The 23492-nt window shown below is 43.4% G+C and overlaps 1 protein-coding gene across 13 annotated transcripts in view; it reads left to right on the plus strand.

Moving 5' to 3' along the window:
- Window positions 1–1728: 1728 nt before the first annotated feature.
- Window positions 1729–23492, plus strand: part of BPTF (bromodomain PHD finger transcription factor) — a 158647-nt gene continuing 136883 nt past the window's right edge. For all 13 annotated transcript variants that reach the window (XM_044247600.1, XM_044247603.1, XM_044247601.1 and 10 more), the window contains exon 1: window positions 1729–2412. In XM_044247600.1, the coding sequence (XP_044103535.1) occupies window positions 1776–2412 (637 nt within the window). In that variant the 5' untranslated portion in view covers window positions 1729–1775. The remainder of the gene's footprint in view (window positions 2413–23492) is intronic.

Raw genomic sequence — 23492 nt, forward strand, 5'->3', positions numbered from 1 at the left:
AGGCATGTGTATTTGCCACTCTTGATACAATCGGATTATATGGAGATTACTTGGCAATTAACACTTGTATTTTCATTTCACTTGGGTTCTCTCTTTTTTTTTTTTTTTTAAGATTTATTTATTTATTTGACAGACAGAGATCACAAGTAGGCAGAGAGAGAGAGGAGGAAGCAGGCTCCCGGCTGAATGGAGAGCCCAATGTGGGCTCCATCCCAGGACCCTGGGACCACGACTCCAGCGGAGGAAGGCAGAGGCTTTAACCCACTGCGCCACCCAGGCGCCCCGGGTTCTCTCATTCTTTTCTTTTAAACATTTTTATTTATTTATTTGATAGAGAGAGATCACAAGTAGGCAGAGAGGCAGGCAGAGAGAGAGGGGGAAGCAGGCTCCCCGCTGAGCAGAGAGCCCGATGTGGGGGCTCGATCCTAGGACCCTGAGATCATGACCTCAGCTGAAGGCAGAGGCTTAAACCACTGAGCCACCCAGGCGCCCCGGGTTCTCTCATTCTAACTAGATTGTAATAAGCCACTTGGTGTACAGACTCCTGCTTACTGTCTTTCTTTAAATCGCTTTTTAGTTGTCACATACTCGATAAATATTCATGCGTTTATAAAACTTTTCTCAAATCTCGAGCTGACCTTGACTCCTGTGAGCTGAATAACTGATTTGGTCTGGCGGTGCCTGACATTTTATCATCATGATTCGTTCCCTGGGCTGCACTGAGACCCGGTGACTTGTCAGGTAAAGAAATTAAAATTGTTTCTCCATAAGATAACACGAACACACAACATTTCGAAGTAGGTTTTAGAGAGCCATCTTTCTACTACTTATGAGAAACTGGGAAAAAGTTCTTGCTGGGGGTGGTCGAGTTTCTAGCTGGGACACTGGGAAAGGTGGAGGAGGACTGGAATGTAGGTGCGTTCTGGAGTTTATCTGAGGCTTTTCGTATGGGGATTTTATCCAAGGAGTCTAAGAGTGACTTTCCCTCGGGGTCTGGCAGCCCAGAGTGTAGATCCTGGCACAGCCCCCCGAGCAGTTCTTTGGGATCGATTTCAGGACTCTCTAGAACCAAGCCTTCGGAGTTTCACGTTTCTGGGAGCTCGTCTCCCCGATCCTAGTTAATTTCCCTCCCACGCTGGTGCAGGCGGGCCCCCTCGGCGACATCCTCGGCTCTTTCAGCATCAGTTTCCTCCAAGGGGCAGGGAGGGGAACAATTATGGGGCCGCTCCTGCCCTCCTCTCCAAGCCGCCGAGGAGGAGACGCGGGACGTAGGACCTGCCGAGTCGGGCTTTAGCGGGCGCTCTGCGGAAGCAGCTGGCTCCCCGGGCCTGTGGCCCACGGCACTCCGCGCGCAGAGAGCCCCTCTTCCCCGCGGCGCCAGCGCCGGCGGTCCAGCCGCGCAGAGCGGAGGCGCCCTGGGCTCCCCGCCCCCGACCCGGCGCTCCCGCGCTCCCCCTAGCGGGCGCCGCGCGGCCTCGCTCCGTCCCAGGCTCGTCGGCGGCGCAGCTCACGTGACCGCGCTCCGGGCCTGCGGCCGCTGTCGGTTCCCCCAGTCACCGAGCGAGAGGGAAGAAACAAGATGGCGGCTGAAGGCGATCCGGAGTGGGGCCCCAGCAATTCGGATTGAGCCTTCTCCCTCCACCCGCTTCCGCCGGCCGGGCCCCTCCCGCCCGGCCCCGCGGGCCTCCCCACCCGGCCCCGGCGCCCCCCACCGCCACCCCTCCGCCCGCCCCTCCCCCCTCCGCTTTCCCTTCTCCCCCCGCCTCGGCTCCGACATGAGGGGCCGGCGGGGCAGGCCGCCCAAGCAGCCCGCGGCTCCCGCTGCGGAGCGCTGCACCCCGGCCCCGCCGCCGCCGCCGCCGCCTCCGCCCACGTCCGGACCCATCGGGGGGCTCCGCTCGCGGCACCGCGGCAGCAGCCGGGGCAGGTGGGCCGCCGCCCAGGCTGAGGTGGCGCCCAAGACGCGGCTGAGCTCGCCCAGGGGGGGCAGCAGTAGCCGGAGGAAGCCGCCGCCGCCGCCGCCGCCGCCGCCGCCGGCCCCCCCCAGCACCAGCGCCCCGGGCCGGGGGGGGCGAGGAGGCGGGGGCGGCAGGACGGGGGGCGGGGGCGGCGGCGGCCACCTGGCCCGGACCACCCCGGCCCGGAGGGCCGTCAACAAAGTGGTGTACGATGACCACGAGAGCGAGGAGGAGGAGGAGGAGGAGGAGGACATGGTCTCCGAGGAGGAGGAGGAGGAGGAGGAGGACGGCGACGCCGAGGAGACCCAAGATTCCGAGGACGACGAGGAGGATGAGATGGAGGAGGACGACGATGATTCCGATTATCCGGAGGAGATGGAAGACGACGACGACGACGCCAGTTACTGCACGGAGAGCAGCTTCAGGAGCCATAGCACCTATAGCAGCACTCCAGGTACCCACCCAGCCCAGTCGCTGCAGACTCCTTCCCCACCTCCTCTGCCCTCCCCCCTTGCTCACTCCCTCTCTGGTCTCCCCCCACCCCCACCTCCCCCCCCAAGACGGAGGGGAAACGCGACGGCACATCAAGTGGCAAAAAACTAGATTTACCAGAGGAAAGAGGCGCATTGTTCAAAATGGAGATTGCATTGTTACAGTTTGCAGGCCACACTCTCGCTCTCTCTTTCTCTCCCCCCAACCCCCTCTTTTTCCTCTTCAAAATTTGTGCCAGTGCAGTGTCTCCACCGGGCAGGATTGAAACTTTGGCACACGCATATCCATTGCATTCATTTTTCTCCCCTTGTTTTGGTTTGGTTTTTGGAATGAAAGAAGCCTCTTGTTTTGCAAACCTCTTTGCATTTCTAATGTGGTTTCTTTTAGATTTTTATTATATATCTGTTCCTTAAAAGGGAATTGAGGATTTAGACAGATTGTGGCACACAAACACACGCAAAAACATCCTTCTCTTCACACCCCTAGCAGTGTGGTTTTTAAAAATTGTGTTAAGGAAATGGATCAGTTGGGTTAGTCGGAGAGCCTTATCTGGTCCCGTGTGTTTGTTTTTACTCTTGAGTGCTAATGGGCTTGTGCGACAGTTGCTGGTAAATGGCTGATTAAAAACCAAAGTAGAAAATCAAACAAAACCAAAACAAATTTGGCAATTCATTCGATTCCAGATCATTTTGGTAAAATCCAAAGCGGGGGGGAAACAAGAAACTGCAGCAACATGCGTCTTAACTAATTCGATCCCTTTGCTTCGCCTGAGAAATGCAGTTTCGTGTCACCTGTTGCAGAAGATGTGTAGTTGATCATGCAGACAGGATTGCTGAAGGTGAACTTTTGGACCAGCTTCTTAGTCACATGGCAGAAGTACATGGGGATTTATTACAAAATGACTTTTTTTCTTGATTCTAAGGATGAAAGTCTTCTCTGGATCTGTAATGAATTTCTCCAGGGTGACTTTTCTCCTATTTTCTCACAGAAAGTTTCTCTAGGCTGGTGCTGAGATGCATTTTTTTTTCTTAAACACACAGTTGCTGCTTTTTATTAAATACGTAGTTGCAGATTACTAAACTGTGGGCAAAAAAAGTAACTTGTAGCAATAACCTACAGGATTTTTCCTTTATGTTTTTGTTAATCTGGATTAACTAAATTAGATTCCAGGTTGTTTTTTTTTTAAGATTTTATTTATTTATTTGACAGAGAGATCACAAGTGGGTAGAGAGGCAGGCCCGGGGGGGCGGGGGTGGGTGGGTAGCAGGCTCCCTGCAGGGAGCCGGATATGGGGCTCAATCCCAGGACCCTGAGATCTTGACCTGAGCCAAAGGCAGAGGCTTAACCCACTGACGCTATTCAGGCGCCCCTAGATTCCAATTTTAAGAGCATTTACAAAGTGAGGTTTATGAGGAAATAGGATCTTAGAAAAGTAACTAAGATGTGTCACTTGTTTTTGATAGTGGCTAGTGTTGAAGAAGGGGTTAAATTTAGATGTTTCCATTTTTTATAAATGCTTACTTATTTATGGAGGAGTTTGAGTATTAAACCAAATGAATACTCATTTATGTTGTCCTAACAAATGCAAAAGGTAATTTTCTTTTGCTTGACAAGATCTGTCTGCCTTTGCCCAGTGGGAGTGGAAGGTGGGGAAAGGATGGTGGCAGGAGAGGGAAGGGAATGAATCAAGTGTCAAGTATTTATGTCTTGGGTGTAGAAGGTTTCATTTCTTAGCCAATTTAGTGTCTTTTATTGTAATAGTTTTTTTTTTTTTAAAGATTTTATTTATTTATTTGACAGAGAACACAAGTAGGCAGAGAGGCAGGCAGAGAGAGAGAGAGAGAAGCAGGCTCTGCACTGAGCAGAGAGCCCGATGCGGGGCTTGATCCCAGGACCCTGGGATCATGACCTGGGCCGAAGGCAGAGGCTTTAACCCACTGAGCCACCCAGGCGCCCCTTATTGTAATAGTTTTTATGTTAAGAGATCATACGTGGTTCTTTCTGCCCACAACTGAAAGACCCGTAGAGACTGATACACACTAAGACCCATAGAGACTGATACACACTATCTGAGGAAGTTTTTTGGGGCTAGACAGAGCTGAGGCATTTTGGCAGGGCAGTTCAGCTAACTTAAACCTCTTTGAGGGACTAGCCAATAATACTTAGGATTGATAGCTGTGTATATGCTGAGTTAAATTACAATTTTTGCTTAGGTTTCTCTTTAAAAAAAAAACTTGCATATTTATGTATTTTCATGACATTTTGTTTTTATTAATGATACTTGTAGACTACTTTGTGGATACTTGTCCTCTCTTTATATGAAGTTAAGGATTATATATCCTTATGTTAATCTTCTGTCTCCTGCAGTTCCTAGTACAGTGCCTTGCACATAGCAGCTGCTCATCAAAGATTGTTTGGATAAATGATTGTTAGTTAGGTGAGAGCTTGTAATAGATGAAGTTTTGAGAATTCTGCAGTGGTTGCCCTAGCTCTTAAATATTTTGGATTTGGGAAACTAAAAATTGATTTAATTAGATTTTGGTGGTTTGATCAGTGAGTGGTTTTAGGAGTAGAGTTAGTGTGTTTTAAGCTACTCTTTCCTATTACTTGCCAGGCATTTGCCTTTCTTTGTTGGATGTGGTGTTAACTTGTCGGATGTTTTACTTTTTGAAACACATTATCTCTCAAGATTATGGTAAAAGGGATCATGCATTTTGTGTTCTGAACTTTGAGAATATGTCCACTTGGCTAGAATGAGTAACACTGCATGACAGTGAGTTGTAGAGGCTAAGCACCAGTGTCATTGGTTTTATTGTCTGTATTTCCAGACAGTAAAGGCTAGGGAGAAGGCTGTCAGGTAAATGAGTATGTGTGTGTATGCTTGGGGAGAAAAAAATACTCTGGGACTGGTAACCCAAGAGCACAGAAAGAAATATGATTGGTGGATTTGAATCCTGTACTTTGAAGGCTAAAAAAAGGATTATGCTTTATTGGGAATTTAGAATAATTTGATTAATTTTTGTAGGCAGTACTACTGTTGGCTTAACTACTAACATATTAAATTCCTACCATAAAAAAATTATTCGTTCTTCTATTCATCTGTTGAGTGGTTTGTAGGTAATATGACTGTTCACGATGCAGAGATGTTGGTTGATATGAGTTTTTTTTTTTTTTAAAGATTTTATTTATTTATTTGACAGAGAGAGATCACAAGTAGGCAGAGAGGCAGGCAGAGAGAGAGAGATGAGGAAGCAGGCTGCCTGCTGAGCAGAGAGCCCAATACGGGACTCGATCCCAGGACCCTGAGATCATGACCTGAGCCGAAGGCAGCGGCTTAACCCACCGAGCCACCCAGGCACCCTGATTTTCTAAGATCTTTTCTAAGATCACAGTTTTTTAAAAAAATTTTATTTTTTCTAAATTTTTTAAAGATTTTTATTTATTAATTTGAGAGAGACAGTACAAGCAGGGGGAGCAGGAGCAGAGAAAGAGAGAGAAGCATGCTTCCCGCTGAGTAGTGAGCCCGATATGGGACTTGATCCCAGTACCCTGGGATCATGATTGGAGCTACTGAGCCACCCAGGTGCCCCTGTTTTTTTAGTAAGCTTTACACCCATTATGGGGCTCAAAGTCATGACCCCAAGATCAAGAGTCACACACTCCTCTGACTGAGCCAGCCAGGCACCCCTAAAATCATAGATTTTTTTTTTAAAGAATTTATTTATTTATTTGACAGAGAGAGAACACAAGTAGGCAGTGAGGCAGGCAGAGAGAGAGAGGAGGAGGCAGGCTTCCCGCTGAGCAGAGAGCCTGATGCGATCAGGACTCTGGGATCATGACCTGAGCCGAAGTCCATGGCTTAACCCTCTGAGCCACTCAGGCACCCTAAAATCATAGATTTCAAAAAGTATTTTCATTGGAGATTAAAAGTTTTCCTTTTAAGGAGAAAAATTTTAAATGGGTGTATAAGACCTTCACATTACAAAGAATACAATAGAAATGACAGTTTATTAATTCAAAATTGAAATCATCTAGTTTTGCTTCAGGTAGAGGCATTTGGCTGAAAAAGGGTTTTATTTATTTTTATTATTTAGAGTTATTTCAGCCCATAGGTTTTATGACACATATATGTATATTTTTAAGATTGTTTATTTATCAGAGAGAAAACCCAAGCAGGCAGGCATAGCCGGTAGAACAGGCAGAAGGAGAAGCAGGTTTTCCACTGAGCAAGGAGCCCAATGCAGGACTCGATCCCAGGACCTGGGATCATGACCTGAGCCAAAGGCAGTCGCTCAACCGATTGAGCCACCCAGGCGTCCTATGACATATTTTTTTAAAAAAAATTCTTTTTATTTGGGAGACAGAGAATAGGAGCAGAGAGGGAGAGAGAAAAGCAGACTCTCTGCTGACCAGAGAGCCTGACTAGGTCTTGATCCCAGGACCCTGAAATTATGACCTGAGCCAAAGGCAGATGCTTAACTGAGATACCACACACCCCTTTATGACATATTTTTTAGATTTATTAATTTATTTATTTGAGGGAGAGAGTGCACATGCATGTGTGAACTGGGGAAGGGCAGAGGGGGAGGGAGAGAATCTCAGGCAGATTCCACATTGAGCTTGGAGCCTGACACAGGGCTGGATCCCAGGACCCTGAGATCATGACCAGAGCCGAAACCAAGAGTTGGGCACTTAGCCGAAGGAGCCACCCAGGCGCCCCAGTTTTATGACTTGTATTGTCAATGCATTGAGAGAGATTGTACAGAAAATCTGTTTTGAATAGGTGTTTGGTGTTCTGACAGCACCTTGAAATCAAGTATTTGCTAAATAAAAACATCATACGTGAAACTGGATAGTTTTTTTTTTTTTTTTAATTTTGTAAAGATTTTATTTATTTGTTTGTTTGACAGAAGGAACAGAAGGGGAAACAGCAGGCAGAGGGAGAGGGAGAAGCAGTCTTGCTGAGCAGGGAGCCCATTGTGGGCCTTGATCCCAGGACCCAGGGATCATGACCTGAGCCAAAGGCAGATGCTTAGTGACTGAGCCACCCAGGTGCCCCAGAAACTGGATAGTTTTTGCTTTTAACTTGTGTGGGACTTCTGACGTATTATACTTAGCTGGAATTTTGAAATTTGGAACCTCTGATGGCTTCAGAAAGCCAAAGCCCTGATGTTTTCCTGTTCCGTGATTTATGTCCTCTAAGGATTATGACAAAGGAGAACAGTGGCATAGATGCCATGAACTGTAGATTTATCTGAAGCAGAATTTGTTACCGGTTTGGCAGTATTTATTGCCTCCAGTGTCAACCAAATGTCTTTTTGGTATTTGTGTAATTCTGGATTGCTACAAGTGAAGGACAAAGTGCAGTAGAGATTTAGAGAAGGACAAGTTTATACCCTGTTTGGGGGAGTTGGTGTTGGTGTGGCTGTATATTTCTTGGATGGGCTTGTGCAGCATGAGGATGGGTAGTTCAAGGGAGGGAGCAGCATGAACAGAAGCCCTGATTTTTTTTTTTTAAGGTTTTATTTTTTACATAATCTCTGCACCCAATATGGGACTTGAATCCCAGACCCTGAGATCAAGAGTCACATGCCTCTAAGGTACTGATTTTAAAGTGTGGGCAGTCTTGAGTGTCCTGGTTTAGCAACAACCTGAGTATGTGAGTAAGAAATAAGCTGTAAAGGTCTGTTTGTTGGGCTGTATCTAGAGAACCAAGCTATAACTTTCTGCCTCTCGTCTGTAGGTAAATACTGCGCTAGGTCAGTGATCCCCATTTTCCACTCTTCAGCACAGAGGGGTCTGCAGTGTTCCCATCAGCAGCACGCGGGAGAGTGAAACAAAACCAGATCAACTCATGGAGATACAGTTAGGCCACTATTGCAGACCGCTCGTTCCCCCCAGATTGAGAGGATTACTGGAGGAGCTGGAGGAGGTGGTTTCTCAAGGGGCCCCCCCATCTATTTCAAATCTATTTCATTTGTGGGTATTGATGATGAGTTGGAAGATCAGGGAACAAGTGGAATATGATTTCAGTGGGATGTTAGCGAGTTTAGCATAGCTTCTGTTCTGAGGATGGATTGGAAGATGAGATAGCTAGTGGGTATCTGGATGGGTTTTGCTTTTTTTAAAGATTTATTTATTTGACAGAGAGCGACACAGTGAGAGGGGGAACACAAGCAAGGGGAGTGGGAGAGGGAGAAGCAGGCGCTTCCTGCTGAGCAGGGAGCCCGATGAGGGGCTCGTTCCCAGGACCCTGGGATCATGATCTAAGCCGAAGGCAGATGCTTAACGACTGAGCCACCCAGGCTCCCCTGGATGGGTTTTGAAGCACTGAGTGGCAGATCAATTCAGGAGGTACTTCAGGTTCCCCAGGCCTCGAGAGCATCAGGAGTGTAGATGGAGAGAAGAATGCATCCCATGTGCTTCCCTAGGAATGGTAGGGCTTTGAGTGGCGATAGGAATTCAGGATTATAAGGAAATGAGTGAGATCTGTTTTCGGGTGTCTGTATCTGAAGAGGTTAAACATGAGAGTTGGCAGAAAGAAAATGAAGGCCCCGAAGAGTTATTAAGAAGTTGGGCAACATGCTCTGTGCGTGGTAGAGAAGCATGTCTGATGCGTGTGGTGAAGAGTAGTCTGTGCTCACGTTCGACTCCTTGTCCTTGTGTACTTGGGGTTGGAGCTCTGTGTCGAAATGTGCAGGCACAGCAGCACTGGGGATGTTGAGGCCAGGAACTCTGATTTCTTCTCTTAGATTCTTTTCTTCTTCATTACCCTGTGTCTTCCCTGTGACTGCAGATCCTTGGAGGGGGCGTGTAGGAGATGAAAAGTTGGTGGTTGTGGTGGGAGACTGATAATCTGGGTGACATGGATCGGAGCCAGTCCTAGCAGATGCCCTCCTTGCAGTGAATAGATTACTCTCATCTGCCCTTCTTGGTCTTTTTTCTATTTGAATGCCTTTTTAAAAAATTTTTTTAATTTTAATTTTTAAAAAAGATTTTATTTATTTATTTGACTGACAGAGATCACAAGTAGGCAGAGAGGCAAGCAGAGAGAGAGGGGAGGAAGCAGGCTCCCTGCTGAGCAGAGAGCCTGATATGGGGCTTGATCCCAGGACCCTGGGAACATGATCTGAGCCGAAGGCAGAGGCTTTAATCCACTGAGCCACCCAGGCACCCCCCCCCTTTTTAAAAGATTTTATTTGTGGGCGCCTGGGTGGCTCAGTGGGTTAAGCCGCTGCCTTCAGCTCAGGTCATGATCTCAGGGTCCTGGGATCGAGTCCCGCATCGGGCTCTCTGCTCAGCAGGGAGCCTGCTTCCTCCTCTATCTCTCTGCCTGCCTCTCTGCCTACTTGTAATAAATAAATTTATTAAAAAAAAAAGATTTTATTTGAGAGAGTGAAAGAGGAGCACAAGGAGGGGGAGTGGCAGAGGGAGAGGGAGAAGCAGGCTCCCCAGTGAGCAGGGAGCCGACTAAATAGAAATCAATCAACAATCAATCTCAAGTAATATTTAATAATTCCATTTAAAAAATAGCTTTATTGAGGGGCACCTGGGTGGCTCAGTCAATTAAGCATCTGATTTCAGCTCAGGGTCCTGGATCGAGCCCTGTGTGGGGGCTCCCTGCTTGGTGAGGCGTCTGTTTCTCCCTCCTCCCCGCTTGTGCTATCTCTGTCACTATCTCTGTCTCTCTCTCTGAAATAAATAAATAAAATCTTCTTTTTTTTTTTAAACAACAGTAGTTTTCTTAGGATGAATGAGAGTTGGGTTATAAGTCTCCCCAAATTATCGCTGATTTTTGGATTGCCTTAGGCCAGTTTGGAGAATTTATTCCAGAAGGATTTGTCAAAGAAGGACTAGTGTAAGTGGAGTCCAACCATTGATTTCCACACTGTCGAGTGGGGACTTGGGGCAGGTATTGGAGGCACCCGCGTATGTAAGCCCACTACAGCATTTTAGGTTATCATGATGTATGAGAATCTGAGGAGTCTATATACATCTTTTGTGTGTGTCAAGAATCTAGAGATCGAGGGGCGCCTGGGTGGCTCAGTGGGTTAAAGCCGCTGCCTTTGGCTCAGGTCATGATCCCAGGGTCCTGGGATCAAGCCCTGCACTGGGCTCTCTGCTCAGCAGGGAGCCTGCTTTCTCCTCTCTCTCTGCCTGCCTCTCTGCCTACTTGTGATCTCTGCCTGTCAAATAAATAAATAAAATATTTAAAAAAAAAAAAAAAAGAATCTAGAGAGCGAGCATGTAGCACAGAGATATAAAGTGGAGAATCTGGACCAGACTTCATGAGTTTGAATCTGGGCTCTGTGATGATGGGCTGTTTGCTTAACACTCGGTGTCTCACTTTCCTCATTTGTAAAATGGAGATATCTTAGTACTCAATTCAAGGTGTGAGGGTTAAATGGTTAATATACACGAAATGCCTATAACAGTGCCTGGCACATGGTGAAGATTCAACAAATATTAGGCTATTGTTACCTGTTGATTTGCTCCTGAAGATGGAGATTCTTCTTTTTTTTAAAGATTTTATTTATATGACAGAGTGGGGAGAGCACAGCAGGAGGAGTGATAGGCAAAGGGAGAGGGAGAAGCAGGCTCCCGGTTGAGCAAGGAGCTTGATGCAGGACTTGATCCCAGGACCCTTGATCCCAGGATTCCCAGGGGAATCTCCCCTGAAGATGAAGATTCTATGAAGATATAGGGACCTTACTTCGAGTACAGTGAGAAAATGTCGTCCAAGGGTGCTGGTGTGTCTCAGTTGTTAAATGTTCTGCTCTTGTTCTCAGCTCAGGTCTTGATCTCAGAGTCGTGAGTTCAAGCCCCACATTGGGTTCCACACTGGGCATGGAGCCTTCAAAAAAAAAAAAAAGATGTCATTTGATTCATAAGGTATAAACATATTTTAAGGACCATATTTAAGTTAAAACAGAGATTTAGGGGCGCCTGGGTGGCTTAGTCGGTTAAGCATCTGCCTTCGGCTCAGATTGTGGCCTCAGGGTCCTGGAATCAGGCCTGCATTGGGCTCCCTGCTCAGGGGGAAGCCTGCTTCTCCGTCTCCCACCCCCCCCTTGCTTGTATTCCCTTTCTCCATGTCTCTCTCTGTCAAATAAGTAAGTAAAATCTTTTTTTTTTTTTTTTTAAGATTTTATTTATATTTGACAGATCACAAATAGGCAGAGAGGCAGGCAGAGAGAGAGGGGGAAGCAGGCTCCCTGCTGAGCAGAGGACCCCCCCCTCCATGCGGGGCTCGATCCCTGGACCCTCAGACCGTGACAGGCAGAGGCTTAACCCACTGAGCCACCCAGGTGCCCCAAATAAATAAAATCTTAAAAAAAAACAAAAAAACCCAGAGCTTTAGTTTCCCCCTTTGAAAGAAATATTAAATATTTAACTTACCCACTTAAAAGGTTTAGTTTAGCTACCATCTGACTTATTCCAGAACTGTGGTAAATAATAAATTTACTTCAGTTATTCACAGTGGTCAATTAGAGTAGAGAAAGCACTTGTGACACTTTTAACTCTTGGTAGTTCGTGTTGTCTTTCTCTCCCTGTTCCTTCAACACCAGTTTTCCAGGTTTTCAAAACTGCCTGTACATGGCCCTCTCACTGTCTTCTCCTTTCTCAGAAAGCTCATTTGTTTTCAAGTTGTTTTTAAGAATTGCAATGAAAAATAATAAAAATAATGGGGATTTACTCTTTTGGAAAAATTCTTATAATACAAAGATGATAATGAAAATCTGTAATCTCACCAACCAAAGATAACTCTTGGGGATGTTTTCAATCCTGTAACATGTTTTTACCTGTGTATTTTGAAAAAGGTACAACTAGGTGTGCCTGGGTGGCTCAGTTGATTGAGCGACTGGCTCTTGGTTTTGGCTCGGGTCATGATCTCAGGGTCCTGGGATCAAGCCCCACATCTGACTCTGTGCTCAGCAGAGAGCCTGCTTAGGGATTCTCTCTCTCCCTCTCTCTGCTTGTGCATGTGTGCTTGCTCGCTCTCTCTGAAATAAGTTAAATTTTTTTTTTTTTAAAGGTACAGCTAGGATTAGGATTATGATAAACTAATTGTTTTTACTTGATATATAGCGAAATTTTCTCCTATCACCGTCTTTATCAGGATAATACGTGAACATATGTAACAAATTAAAATTGTATTAAAGCTCATAGTGAACAAAAGCAGTTCCCTGATACACCTGTTTCTACCCGAGACCTCTCTAGAGGCAGCGGCTTTCAATTCTTCCTTTTTTTTTTTTTTTTAAGATTTTATTTATTTATTTGACAGAGAGAGAGATCACAAGTGGAGGAGGCAGACAGAGAGGGAGGGGGAAGCAGGCTCTCTGCTGAGCAGGGAACCCGATGTGGGGCTTGATCCCAGGACCCTGAGATCATGACCTGAGCCGAAGGCAGAGGCTTAACCCACTGAGCCACCCAGGTGCCCCAAGAGTTAGCCTTTTTATAATTACTTTCTTTCTTATCCTTTCATTATAGTTACAGCATGATTTTTGGATAAATGCTGAGGGATTGGTTACATGTTCATAACTGTAAATATGATTTATTTATATGATTATTATAACTAATACTTTTTCTGGAGTTATTGCCTTAGTTTTCCACTTGCTTAATGTTCTGTGTATCTAGCCCAGTGCACTGTCAAGTCTGTAGAATACCTTATCACTTACTCTTTTCCAAACTCTTAAATGTAACAGTTCCATTTTTTTTCTTATTGGTTTTTCTTCTGCGTCTCTCCCCATTTCTGCTTTCACCTGAACTGATTGCTCTGTAGGTTTGTTGGTGATCACACTGGAACTTCTTTTTGCTGCCTTCCCCATGTATATTCTCTTTTTTGAGCCCTACGTTTTTCCTGATCTACTCCTCTTTTTCAGCAAAACCAACCTCTAGCTGCTTCCTAAGAATGGGTACATGAGAAATAAACTTAAAAAAAATATGTTTGGGGGCGCCTGGGTGGGTCAGTGGGTTAAACCTCTGCCTTCGGCTCAGGTCATGATTCCAGGGTCTTGGGATCAAGCCCCACATCGGGCTCTCTGCTTGGCGGGGGGCCTGCTTCTCCCTCTCTCTCCGCCTGCCTCTCTGCCTGCTTGTGATCTCTGTCAGTCAAATAAATAAATAAAATCGTTTAAAAAAATTAAAAAAAATATGTTTGGAAATGCTCTTTGCTAGTGAGCACTGTGTATTGTATAAGACTGATGAATTATAGGCCTGTACCCCTCAAACAAATAATGCATTATATGTTAGAAATAAAAATAATAGGGGCGCCTGGGTTGCTCAGTGGGTTGAGCGTCTGTCTTCGGCTCAGGTCATGATCTCAGGGTCCTGGGATCGAGCCCCACATTGGGCTCTCTTTTCAGCGGGGAGCCTGCCCCCCTCCCCGCCTGCCTGCCTACTTGTGATTGCTCTCTGTCAAATAAATAAAAAATCTTTAAAAAATTAATAAAAAAGAAAAGAAAATGGTCTTTGTGACCCTAATATTGATAGATATTTTGGCTGGGTATAGGATCCTAAATTTAAATATCTTTTCACTTGAAAGATTTGTTTGTATCATGTTCCAGCATCTAGTGTTGCAGTTGAGAAGTTTAGGGCCATTCTGATTACTTCCTTCATGTGTGACCTGTTTTTTTCCTTTCTGAAGCATTTAGGCTCTTTTTATGGTCTCCAGTATTGTGAAGTTTTGCAGTGATATCATATCCCTTGACGTGGCCCTTTTTTTAATTCATTGTGCTGGGTGCTGGGTGACTCCCCCCTTCCTTTTTTCCTAACTAAAATTAAAAAAAAAATTTAAGTAAAAATGCTGCATGTGGGGTTCAGACTCACAACCTCCAGATCAGGAGTCTCACATTCCACCAACTGAGCCAGCCACCAGGTGCCCCTTGATGGACTCCTTTAATATGGAAATTTGTGTTCTTTAGTTTGGAGAATTTTTTTTTAATTATTTGTTCATTTTTTCCCATATTTGTTCAGTTCTCTTCTTGAATTTAGATGTAGGGTCTTAGAGACTGATCTTACTGAGTTTTTTGTCATTTTAAATTTTTGTTGTCCTTTTAGTCTGCCTTCTGGGCGATTTCTTTTTCTCTTCCAAGTCTTTTGTTTTTATTTCAGCTATCAGATACTTAATTTCTAAAAGCTCCTTTCTTTGTTTCTTTGCATAGCATCCTATTTAATGATGTAATATCTTTTTATATTTCTTATTAATGCTAATTAAAAGAATTAATTGAAGTACACCTTCCATATACAGTAAAATTTATCCAATTTTGACTCTTAAGTTTTGGCATACACACATAGCCATGTAACCACCACCACGAGTACAGAACAGTCCCATTATCTGCCCCAGAGTCACTGGTGTTCCTTTAGTCAGGCCACCACCAATGTATTTGCTGTTCCTGTAGTTTTGTCTTTTTCTGAGTATCATATAGGTAGGCTATTTAGCTTTTTGAGTCTAGCTGCTTTTACCTAGCATAGTGAATTTGAAATTCATCCAAAATACTTTTTTTATTAATAGTTCATTGTTTTTTTATCATGGTGTAGATAGTCCATTATATGGACGTACCACAGTTGGGCTTATCCACTCACCGGTTCAAGAACATTTGAATTGTTTCCAGGTTTTGGAGGTTATAAATAAAGTTGATGCAAACATTTACTTGTAGGTTTTTGTATGAACACAAGTTTTTATTTCTGTTGGGAAAATACCTAGAGGCAGAATTGGTGGGTTTTATGCCATGTATATTTTAACCTTCTAAGAAACTGCCAGAGGCACCAGAGTGGCTCATTCGGTTAAGCATCTGCCTTAGGCTCACTCAGGTCATGATCCTGGTGTCCTGGGATTGAGCCCCAAGTTGGGATTCCTGCTCAGTGGGGAGTCTGCTTCTCTCTCCCCCTTTCTTGCTTTCTCCGCCACTCCACTCATTCTCAGCCTCTCAGATAAATAAATAAAATCTTAAAAAAAAAAAAAAAAAGGAAAAAAAAGAAACTGCCAAACTGTTTTTCAAAGTGGTTTTACCATTTTGCATTCCCACCCACAGTGGATGAGGATTCTGGCCATTGTAATAGGTGTATAGTGGTATGTTTCTTATCTTTTTTGAAAAATTTTTTAAAAATTTTATTTATTTATTTGAGAGAGACAGAGAGTGAGGAGCAGAGGGAGAGGGAGAAGCAGACTCTACCTGCGCAGGGAGCCCAATATGGGGCTGCATCCCAGGACTCTGGGATGATGACATGAGCCAAAGGCAGACTCAACCCACAGAGCCACCCAGGTGCCCCTAGTGGTATATTTCCTTATTACTTTAATTTTCATTTCCCTAATGATTAATGATGCTGAGCAACTTTTTATGTGCTTATTTGCTTGTCTCTGAAGCCAATCTTTGGTGAAGTGTCTGTCGAAATATTTTGCCCAGTTTTTAATTGGGTGTGTTTGTTTTCTTATTCTTGAATTTGGAAAGTTTAGCTTACAATAATTATTTGTGTCATATAATTTCCCAGAGCTCTTTTCTTTGTTCCTTTTTCAAACCATCCTCTTCTTGGATGTAATACCTTTCTTTATTTCTCCGAGGATATTTTTTCGTTTTTTAAAACTTTTTTCTTTGTTACCTCAGATTCTGTTCTTTTTTTTGGTTTTTGTTTTTATTTTGTTTTTTAAGTAGGCTTCACACACCGTGTGTGGCTTGAAATCACAACTCTTAGATCAGGAGTTGCATGCTCTACTGACTGAGCCAGCCAGGCTCCCCCAGATTCTATTTTTCTGTTTTAGTACTAACAGAGGAGGCTTTTTTTTAAAAAATATGTCATGATCCTTAGTTGTTCATGGAGTGAGATGCTGGATAGTGGGTGGCTGTGGTTTCCCAACTGGTAGGTTTCACCGTGAGGTGATTGGGCAGTGAGCCAACCTTGTCTTTGGTGGAACGCCAGATATCAGTATTTGTTATTTTTGTGTATTTTTGTTTTTTGTCTCTCTTTTATTTTTCTCCTGTGAGTCTGTTTGGTGTCTTAAGGGAAGATTTCTTTAATTTTTTGCTTGTGGCTGGGATTTAGGGTCTGAGAGAGTGTATACTCAGTATCTTAGGAAGTTAAATAAAGGAAGACAGCTAGGGCTCGCATCTTACAGTATGCACACGTCACTAAATTTCCCACCAGGAACCCTGAGCTTTCTAAGCCTGATGGTCCAGCAGTCCTGGGGCCTCCAGGTCATTAGTTTTCTTGTTCTTCCCCTCTGCCTCTGAACATTCTTAGAATGGAGAGTTCTCTCTGCAAGGTCAGATACTTCTTTTCCCAGTTTCCACATTCTACAAAGTCACTGTAGTTGCTTGATTGCTTATGTCTCCTCTCCTTTCTCTCTTTTTAAAAGATGTTATTTATTTGAGAGAAAAAAAGCAGTAGGGAGGGTTGGGGGGGAGGTGCAAGAGAGAAGCAGACTCCTCGCTGAGCAGGGAGCCCAATCATCCCAGGATCTGGAGATCATGACCTTAGCTGAATGCAGACACTTAACCAACTAAGCTGCCCAGGTGCCCCTTTTCTCTTTCTTTCTCTCTCTCTCTCTCTCTCTCTCTCTTTTTTTAAATCTCTTCTTCCCACCACTTTTGAGATAAAATTGACACATAACATTATATTAGTTGTGTACAACATAATGATTTGATATATATTGCAAACTGATATCTGCAGTAAGTTAATATCCATCATTTAATACAATTAAAGCTTTTTTTTCTTGTGATAATAACTTTTAAGATATGCTTTTTTAAAAAGATTTTTATTTATTGAGAGAGAGGCTGCGTATGTGCACACGAGTGGGCAGAGGGGCAGAAGGAGAGGGAGAAACCGACTCTGTTGAGCAGGGACCCCTACTCCAGGCTCAGTTCGAGGACTGTGGGATCATGACCTGAGCTGAAGGCAGGTGCCTAACTGACTGAGCTATCCAAGGGCCCCTAAGATCAACTCTTTTAGCAACTTCCAAATATACAATATTATTAACTGTAGTTGCATGCTATATATTATATCCCTGGAACTTACTTGCCTTGTAACTGGAGGTTTGTACTTTTTTACTCTCTTCACTCATTTTCTCCACCCTCATCTGTTTTTTTTTGTCTTTGAGTTTGTTTTTTGTTTTTTTTATATTCTAAATGTAAGTGAGATCTTACAATATTTGTCTTTGTCTCCTTGACTTACTCCACTTGGCATGGTGTCCCCAGGGTTTATCCATGTTGTCGCAGGATTTCCTCTTTTATGGCTTAATAGTAATCTGTATTTTCTTTGGTATGTCTGTGTGCACACATACATGTAAACATTAATTTTCTTTATTCACTTGTCGATGATCACAGGTTGTTTGCATGTTTTGGCTAGTGTAAATAATGTTCAGTGAACATGGGGATGTAGATATCTCTTTGAGACAGTGATTTCTTTTCCTTTGGATTAAGACCCAGAAATGGAATTGCTGGATCATGTGGTAGTTTTGTTTTTAATTTTTTGAGGAACCTCCATGTTGTTTGCCACAGTGGCTTCACTGATTTACACTTCTAGTAACAGTGCACAAGGTTTCCCCTTTCTCCACACTTTTTTTTTTTTTTTTAAGATTTTATTTAGTTATTTGACAGACAGAGATCACAAGTAGGCAGAGAGAGAGAGGGAGAAGCAGGCTTCCCGGTGAGCAGAGAGCCCAATGCGGAGCTCGATCCCAGGACCCTGAGATCATGACCTGAGCTGAAGGCAGAGGCTTTAACCCACTGAACCACCCAGGCGCCCCTCCCCTTTCTCCACACTCTTGCCAACGTTTGTTATTTCTTCCCTTTTTAATAATGGCCATTCTACAGGTGTGAGGGTGGTATCTCATTGTGGTTTTTTTTTCATCTTTGTTCTAGTATGTTTTTGCCTTTCATATTTCTTCCTTGTCAATTTTCCAGGTGTTAGGAGGAAAAGCATATTAATTCATGCTTATGATTTTGTCATAGGAAAATTTGAAGTCTTGGGGTGCCTGGGTGGCTTGGTCAGTTAGTCGTCTGCCTTCAGCTTGGGTCATGATCCCAAGTTCCTGACATTGAGCCCCTGCATCAGGCTCCCTGCCCAGCAGGAGGCCTGCTTCTCCCTCTCCCTCTGCTGCTTCCCCTGCTTGTGCCCCCTCTCTCTCTCAAATAAATAAATAAAATCTTTAAAAAATAAAACAAAACTGAAGTCTCGGGGTGCCTCGATGGCTCAGTCAGGTAAGCATTTGCCTTTGGCTCAGGTCATGATCCCAGGGTCTTACACATCCAGCTTCCTGCTCAGTGGGGGAGTCTGCTTCTCCCTCTTCCTTTGCCTCTCTCCCCAGCTTGTGCTCTCTCCCTCTCTCTCTCTCAAATAAGTAAATAAAATCTTTAAAAATAAATTAAACTGGGCGCCTGGGTGGCTCAGTGTGTTAAGCCGCTGCCTTCAGCTCAGGTCATGATCTCAGGGTCCTGGGATCGAGTCCCACATCGGGCTCTCTGCTCAGCGGGGAGCCTGCATCCCTCTCTCTCTCTGCCTGCCTCTCCATCTACTTGTGATTTCTCTCTGTCAAATAAATAAATAAAATCTTTTTTTAAAAAAATAAATAAATAAATTAAACTGAAGTCTCTTTATTTACAGTTTGATTAAAAAATTCAAAAATAATTTATCTAATACTTAGTGTGTAGGCTACTGTGTTAAATAAAGCTTTAAAGAGATAGTGGTGCCTGGGTGGCATAGCTGTTACACTTCGGACTCTTGTCTTTGGCTGGGGTAGTGACCTTGGGATCATGAGATCAAGCCCAGTATCAGGCTCTGTGCTGAGCACAGTGTCTTGCCCGAGATTCTCTCTCCCCCTGCCCCGTCTGCTTGTGTGCTCTTGCTCTCTCTAAAATCAATCAATCAATCAATCTTTAAAAAAAAAAAAAGCTTCAGAGAGATATAGAGGTGGGTAAGGAATGGTACCTGCTGGGGGACCTGGGTGATGCATTCGGTGAGGTGTCCAACTCTAGGTTCATCTCAGGTCAGGATCTCCAGGTCATGAGATCGAGTCCGGCTGTTGGGCTTTGTGCTCAACAGGGAGTCTGGGATTTTCTCTCCCTCCCTCTGCTCGCTGCCCACCCCTCCCCCACACTGTGCATATGCACACTCTCTCTCAAATAAATAAATAAATCTTTAAAAAAAAAAAAAGAAATGATCCTGCTTTCAGTGTCTTTATTCTTTTGAAGATGGAATAATAGCATAGTGCGTGAATAACTCTAATATAGGGCAGACTATGGTAAGTGCTGTATGGGAAGAGAGAAATTAGAGAAAGAAGCTGCATTCTATTAGAAGACCAGAAGCAGCGTCAAGAAGGTTGACTTTTTGATATGCTTTGTAAGTTGGGTAGATTTCTCCAAGTGGAGGTTGAATAGGAAGAGAATGGAGGATGCGAATTGTAATGATGGACAGAAAGATACATGTTTAGGGGGTACGTTTTTGTGGTTTGAGTGTTGAGATAAGACTGCAGAGAAAGGGAGATTGTATTTTGGACCAATTTGAATGAATGCTGATCTGAGAAATTTGTACTTGGTTGACAGTTTTATTGAATTTTTTAAAACTGGAACATGTCACGATAAAGCTGATTTAAAAAAATAATTGGCAGGGCACCTGGGTAGTTCAGTGGATTGGGACTCTGCCTTTGGCTCAGGTCATGACCTCGGGGTTCTGGGATCGAGCCCTGCATTGGGCTCTCTGCTTAGCGGGGAGCCTGCTGTCAAATTTTTTAAAAAAATCTTAAAAAAAAATAATTGGCTTTAGTGTATAGGATTTATTGTAATAGGAGAAGGCTGATAGAATAGGACTTTTTTTTTTTTTTTTTTTTAAGATTTTATTTATTTATTTGCCAGAGAGAGAGAGGGGAAGCCGACTTCTGCTGAACAGAGAGGCTCCATCCCAGGACCCTGAGATCATGACCTAAGGCAGAGGCTTAACTCACCAAGCCACCCAGGCGCCCCCAGCACTTTTTTTTTTTTTTTTTAAAGTAGGCTTCACTACCAGCATGGAGCCAGATGTGGGGCTTGAACTCACAGCCCTGAAATCAAGACCTGAGCTAAGATCAAGAGTCAGACGCTTAACCGACTGAGCTATTCAGGTGCTCCTAGAATACGAGTTTTAATAGCTATGTAAGGTTCCATCGTAAGGCTTTACCAAAATAGTTAAGCTGTACTCTGTTTGTTGTGATTACATTTAGTGACTGTTCTTTTAGGTCAGTCTTGGTTCACATCCCTGATTTTTTTTTTAAGGCTTCACTACGTGTCACACTAATATACATACATATGTAATATATAACATGCATAATATATAATATATAACAGTATATATATAATATACGTACTGTTATATATTATATATTACACGATATACAATGTTACAATATATATAATATGTTATATATATTACAATATATATAACAATGTTACAATATATATAAAATGATATACCATTGTATTAAAAGTACAGTAAATATATTTTCACCAGCAGTATACAAATACATATTTCATCAGCTTCCATTTTGCCAACACTTTTATAAAGCATCAGTGGGTTAATGTCATTCAGTGGGTTAAAAGTGCTTTTGTTTGAATTTGCATTTCTTTGCTAATAAAATTTAGTACTATTATGACCTCTGATGTCCAAATCTCTATTTGTAGTCATGATTTCTTTCCTGTATTTTAACTTAGTAATGGAGGAATACTTGTTGAAGCCCTCCACTTAGATGTCCTATAGGCACATCGTATTGAGCGTGTTCCAGATAAAATTCATACCGACCACTCCCAACCTCGCATTTCCTTGCTCAGCGAACAATGGCACTGCCCACTGAATTGCCCAAGTCACAAGTGAGGAAGTAAGACACTCCTCCCTGTGCCTCACCCTGCATATGCAGGACTGCTAACCAGGCCCTATTCATTTTGTTCATCTATGCTAATTGTTCCCTAAATCGGGCCCTCTTCATCCCTCACTTGGTATCTTGAAGAAACCAGCTTGCCTGCCTGGCTTCCTTTCATTTATGCCCAGCCTTATCTTCTGTTGCTTCATTGATTTGTTCATTTATTATGTATCTATTTTTAAAAAAGCTCTTGAGTACCTGTTCTGTTCCAGGCACTATCTGGAATGGAGCCGGGAATAAGTCCGATAAGGCCCCTGCCCTCATGTGGCGGGGAAGGCAGTGAGTCTATCAGGAAGAGACGAGTGTTCTGAGGGGGGGCATGTAAATATGGTCTAGTCTGTAGGTGTCAGAGAAAGCTTCCCTGATGAAAATGACAGTTAAACTCAGAATTAAAGAGAGGAGAGCGGATTGTAGGCCCTAGGATCATCATGCAGTGGACTGGCGGGAAAACCATGAAGGATTTTATAAGGAGTAATGAAATCAGACTGCTTTTAAAGAGGTTTCTCTGGCTATAGAAAGAAGAATGAATTGGAGTTGGGTAAGATAATGGATGAAGGGAGTTCAGTGGTTGAAGTACCACTTGACAGACCTTGTACTAGATTGGTATCTGTGGGAATGAAGAGAAAGAATTGAAAAATATAATTTAGAACTTAAAATGACCCATCTTAGTGATATTGATTAGGTAGGGTGTGGGGTAGGAGAGAATGGTCAAGGATGACTTCTGAATCTCCCTTATTTCTATTTATTCACAACATACTTCTTTTCGTGATCATCAAGTAATACTGAATTCTTTGTATTCTCCTCATATACCTTATAGTTCTTCACTGCTGTGATGATTAACTCCCTAGTCTCCCAGCCAGCACCTCGTCCAGCTTACCTTCTCTGATCACTGATCTCTTTTCCCCAAGTAGGGCTCAGTTCTTTTACCTCTCCTTTCACTCTGCAGAACCTTGCACACTTACATGTTTAGTTTCCAGATGTTTGGGAAATTTCTAGTGTCTTTTTTTTTTAAGGTTTTATTTATTTATTTGAGAGAGGGGGGCAGCTGAGGTAGGGGCAGAGGGAGAGGGAGAGAGAAAATTGCAAGCAGACTACCGCCTGAGTGGGAAGTCTCATGATGGGCTGGCTCTCACGACCCTGATACCATGACCTAAGACAAAATCACGAGTGGATGCTTAACAGACTGACCCACCCAGTTCCCCTCTAGAGATCTTTCTGTTACTGATTTTAATTTAATTCCATTATGGTCAGAAAATATACTTTGTATGGCTTTAATTTTGTAAAACATTCTTAGAGGTTTTATTTTGTGCTCTAAAATACTGTCTTTCTAGGTGAAGTTTCCAAGTGTACTTGGAAAGAAGGTGTATTCTGTTATTGGGTGGAATGTTCCATGAATACAAGTTAGGTTAAGTTGGTTACAGGGTATCCTTGCTGATTTTTCATCTTCTTGTTTTATTGATTATTAACAGAAGAGTGTTGAAATCTACAACTGCTGTTTTGGATTTGCCTATTTCTCCTGGGAGTTTTGTTAGTCTTCATATATTTTGAGGCTCTGTTATTAGGTACATAAATATTTAGGAGGGATTATCTTATTCTCTAGATTATTTGACCCCTTTATCATGAAATCTTTATTTGTTAAGATATTGTACTGAAATGGGCTGTTAATTACCTGGTTGTTTCCCTCATGAGGCCCTACCGTTAGGGCAGGGTCTCAATCATCTCCTTCTCCTTAGTGCCTGGCTCAATTTCCGGTTTGTAGTAGGCAGCACATGGTAGGAGTATAAGAGTCAAAGAAAGTCTCTGGATCCTTTTCACTCTTAGTTCTGTGCCATCCAGTATGGCAACCACTAGCCACATGTGGTAATATTTATTGATTGATTTAAAAATTATTTTATTTTTATTTTTTAAAAAAGATTTTTTTTTAAAAGATTTTCTTTATTTGACAGAGATCACAAGTGGACAGAGAGGCAAGCAGAGAGAGAGAGAGAGAGAGGAGGAAGCAGGCTCCCTGTGGAGCAGAGAGCCCAATGTGGGACTCAATCCCAGGACCCTGAGATCATGACCTGAGCTGAAGGCAGAGGCTTTAACCCACTGAGCCACCCAGGTTCCCCCCAAAAAGATTTTTTTTTTTTAAGATTTTATTTATTAATTTGACAGAG

This window comes from Neovison vison, chromosome 5 (assembly GCF_020171115.1).
Source record: "Neovison vison isolate M4711 chromosome 5, ASM_NN_V1, whole genome shotgun sequence".
Classification (NCBI taxonomy): Eukaryota; Metazoa; Chordata; class Mammalia; order Carnivora; family Mustelidae; genus Neogale; species Neogale vison.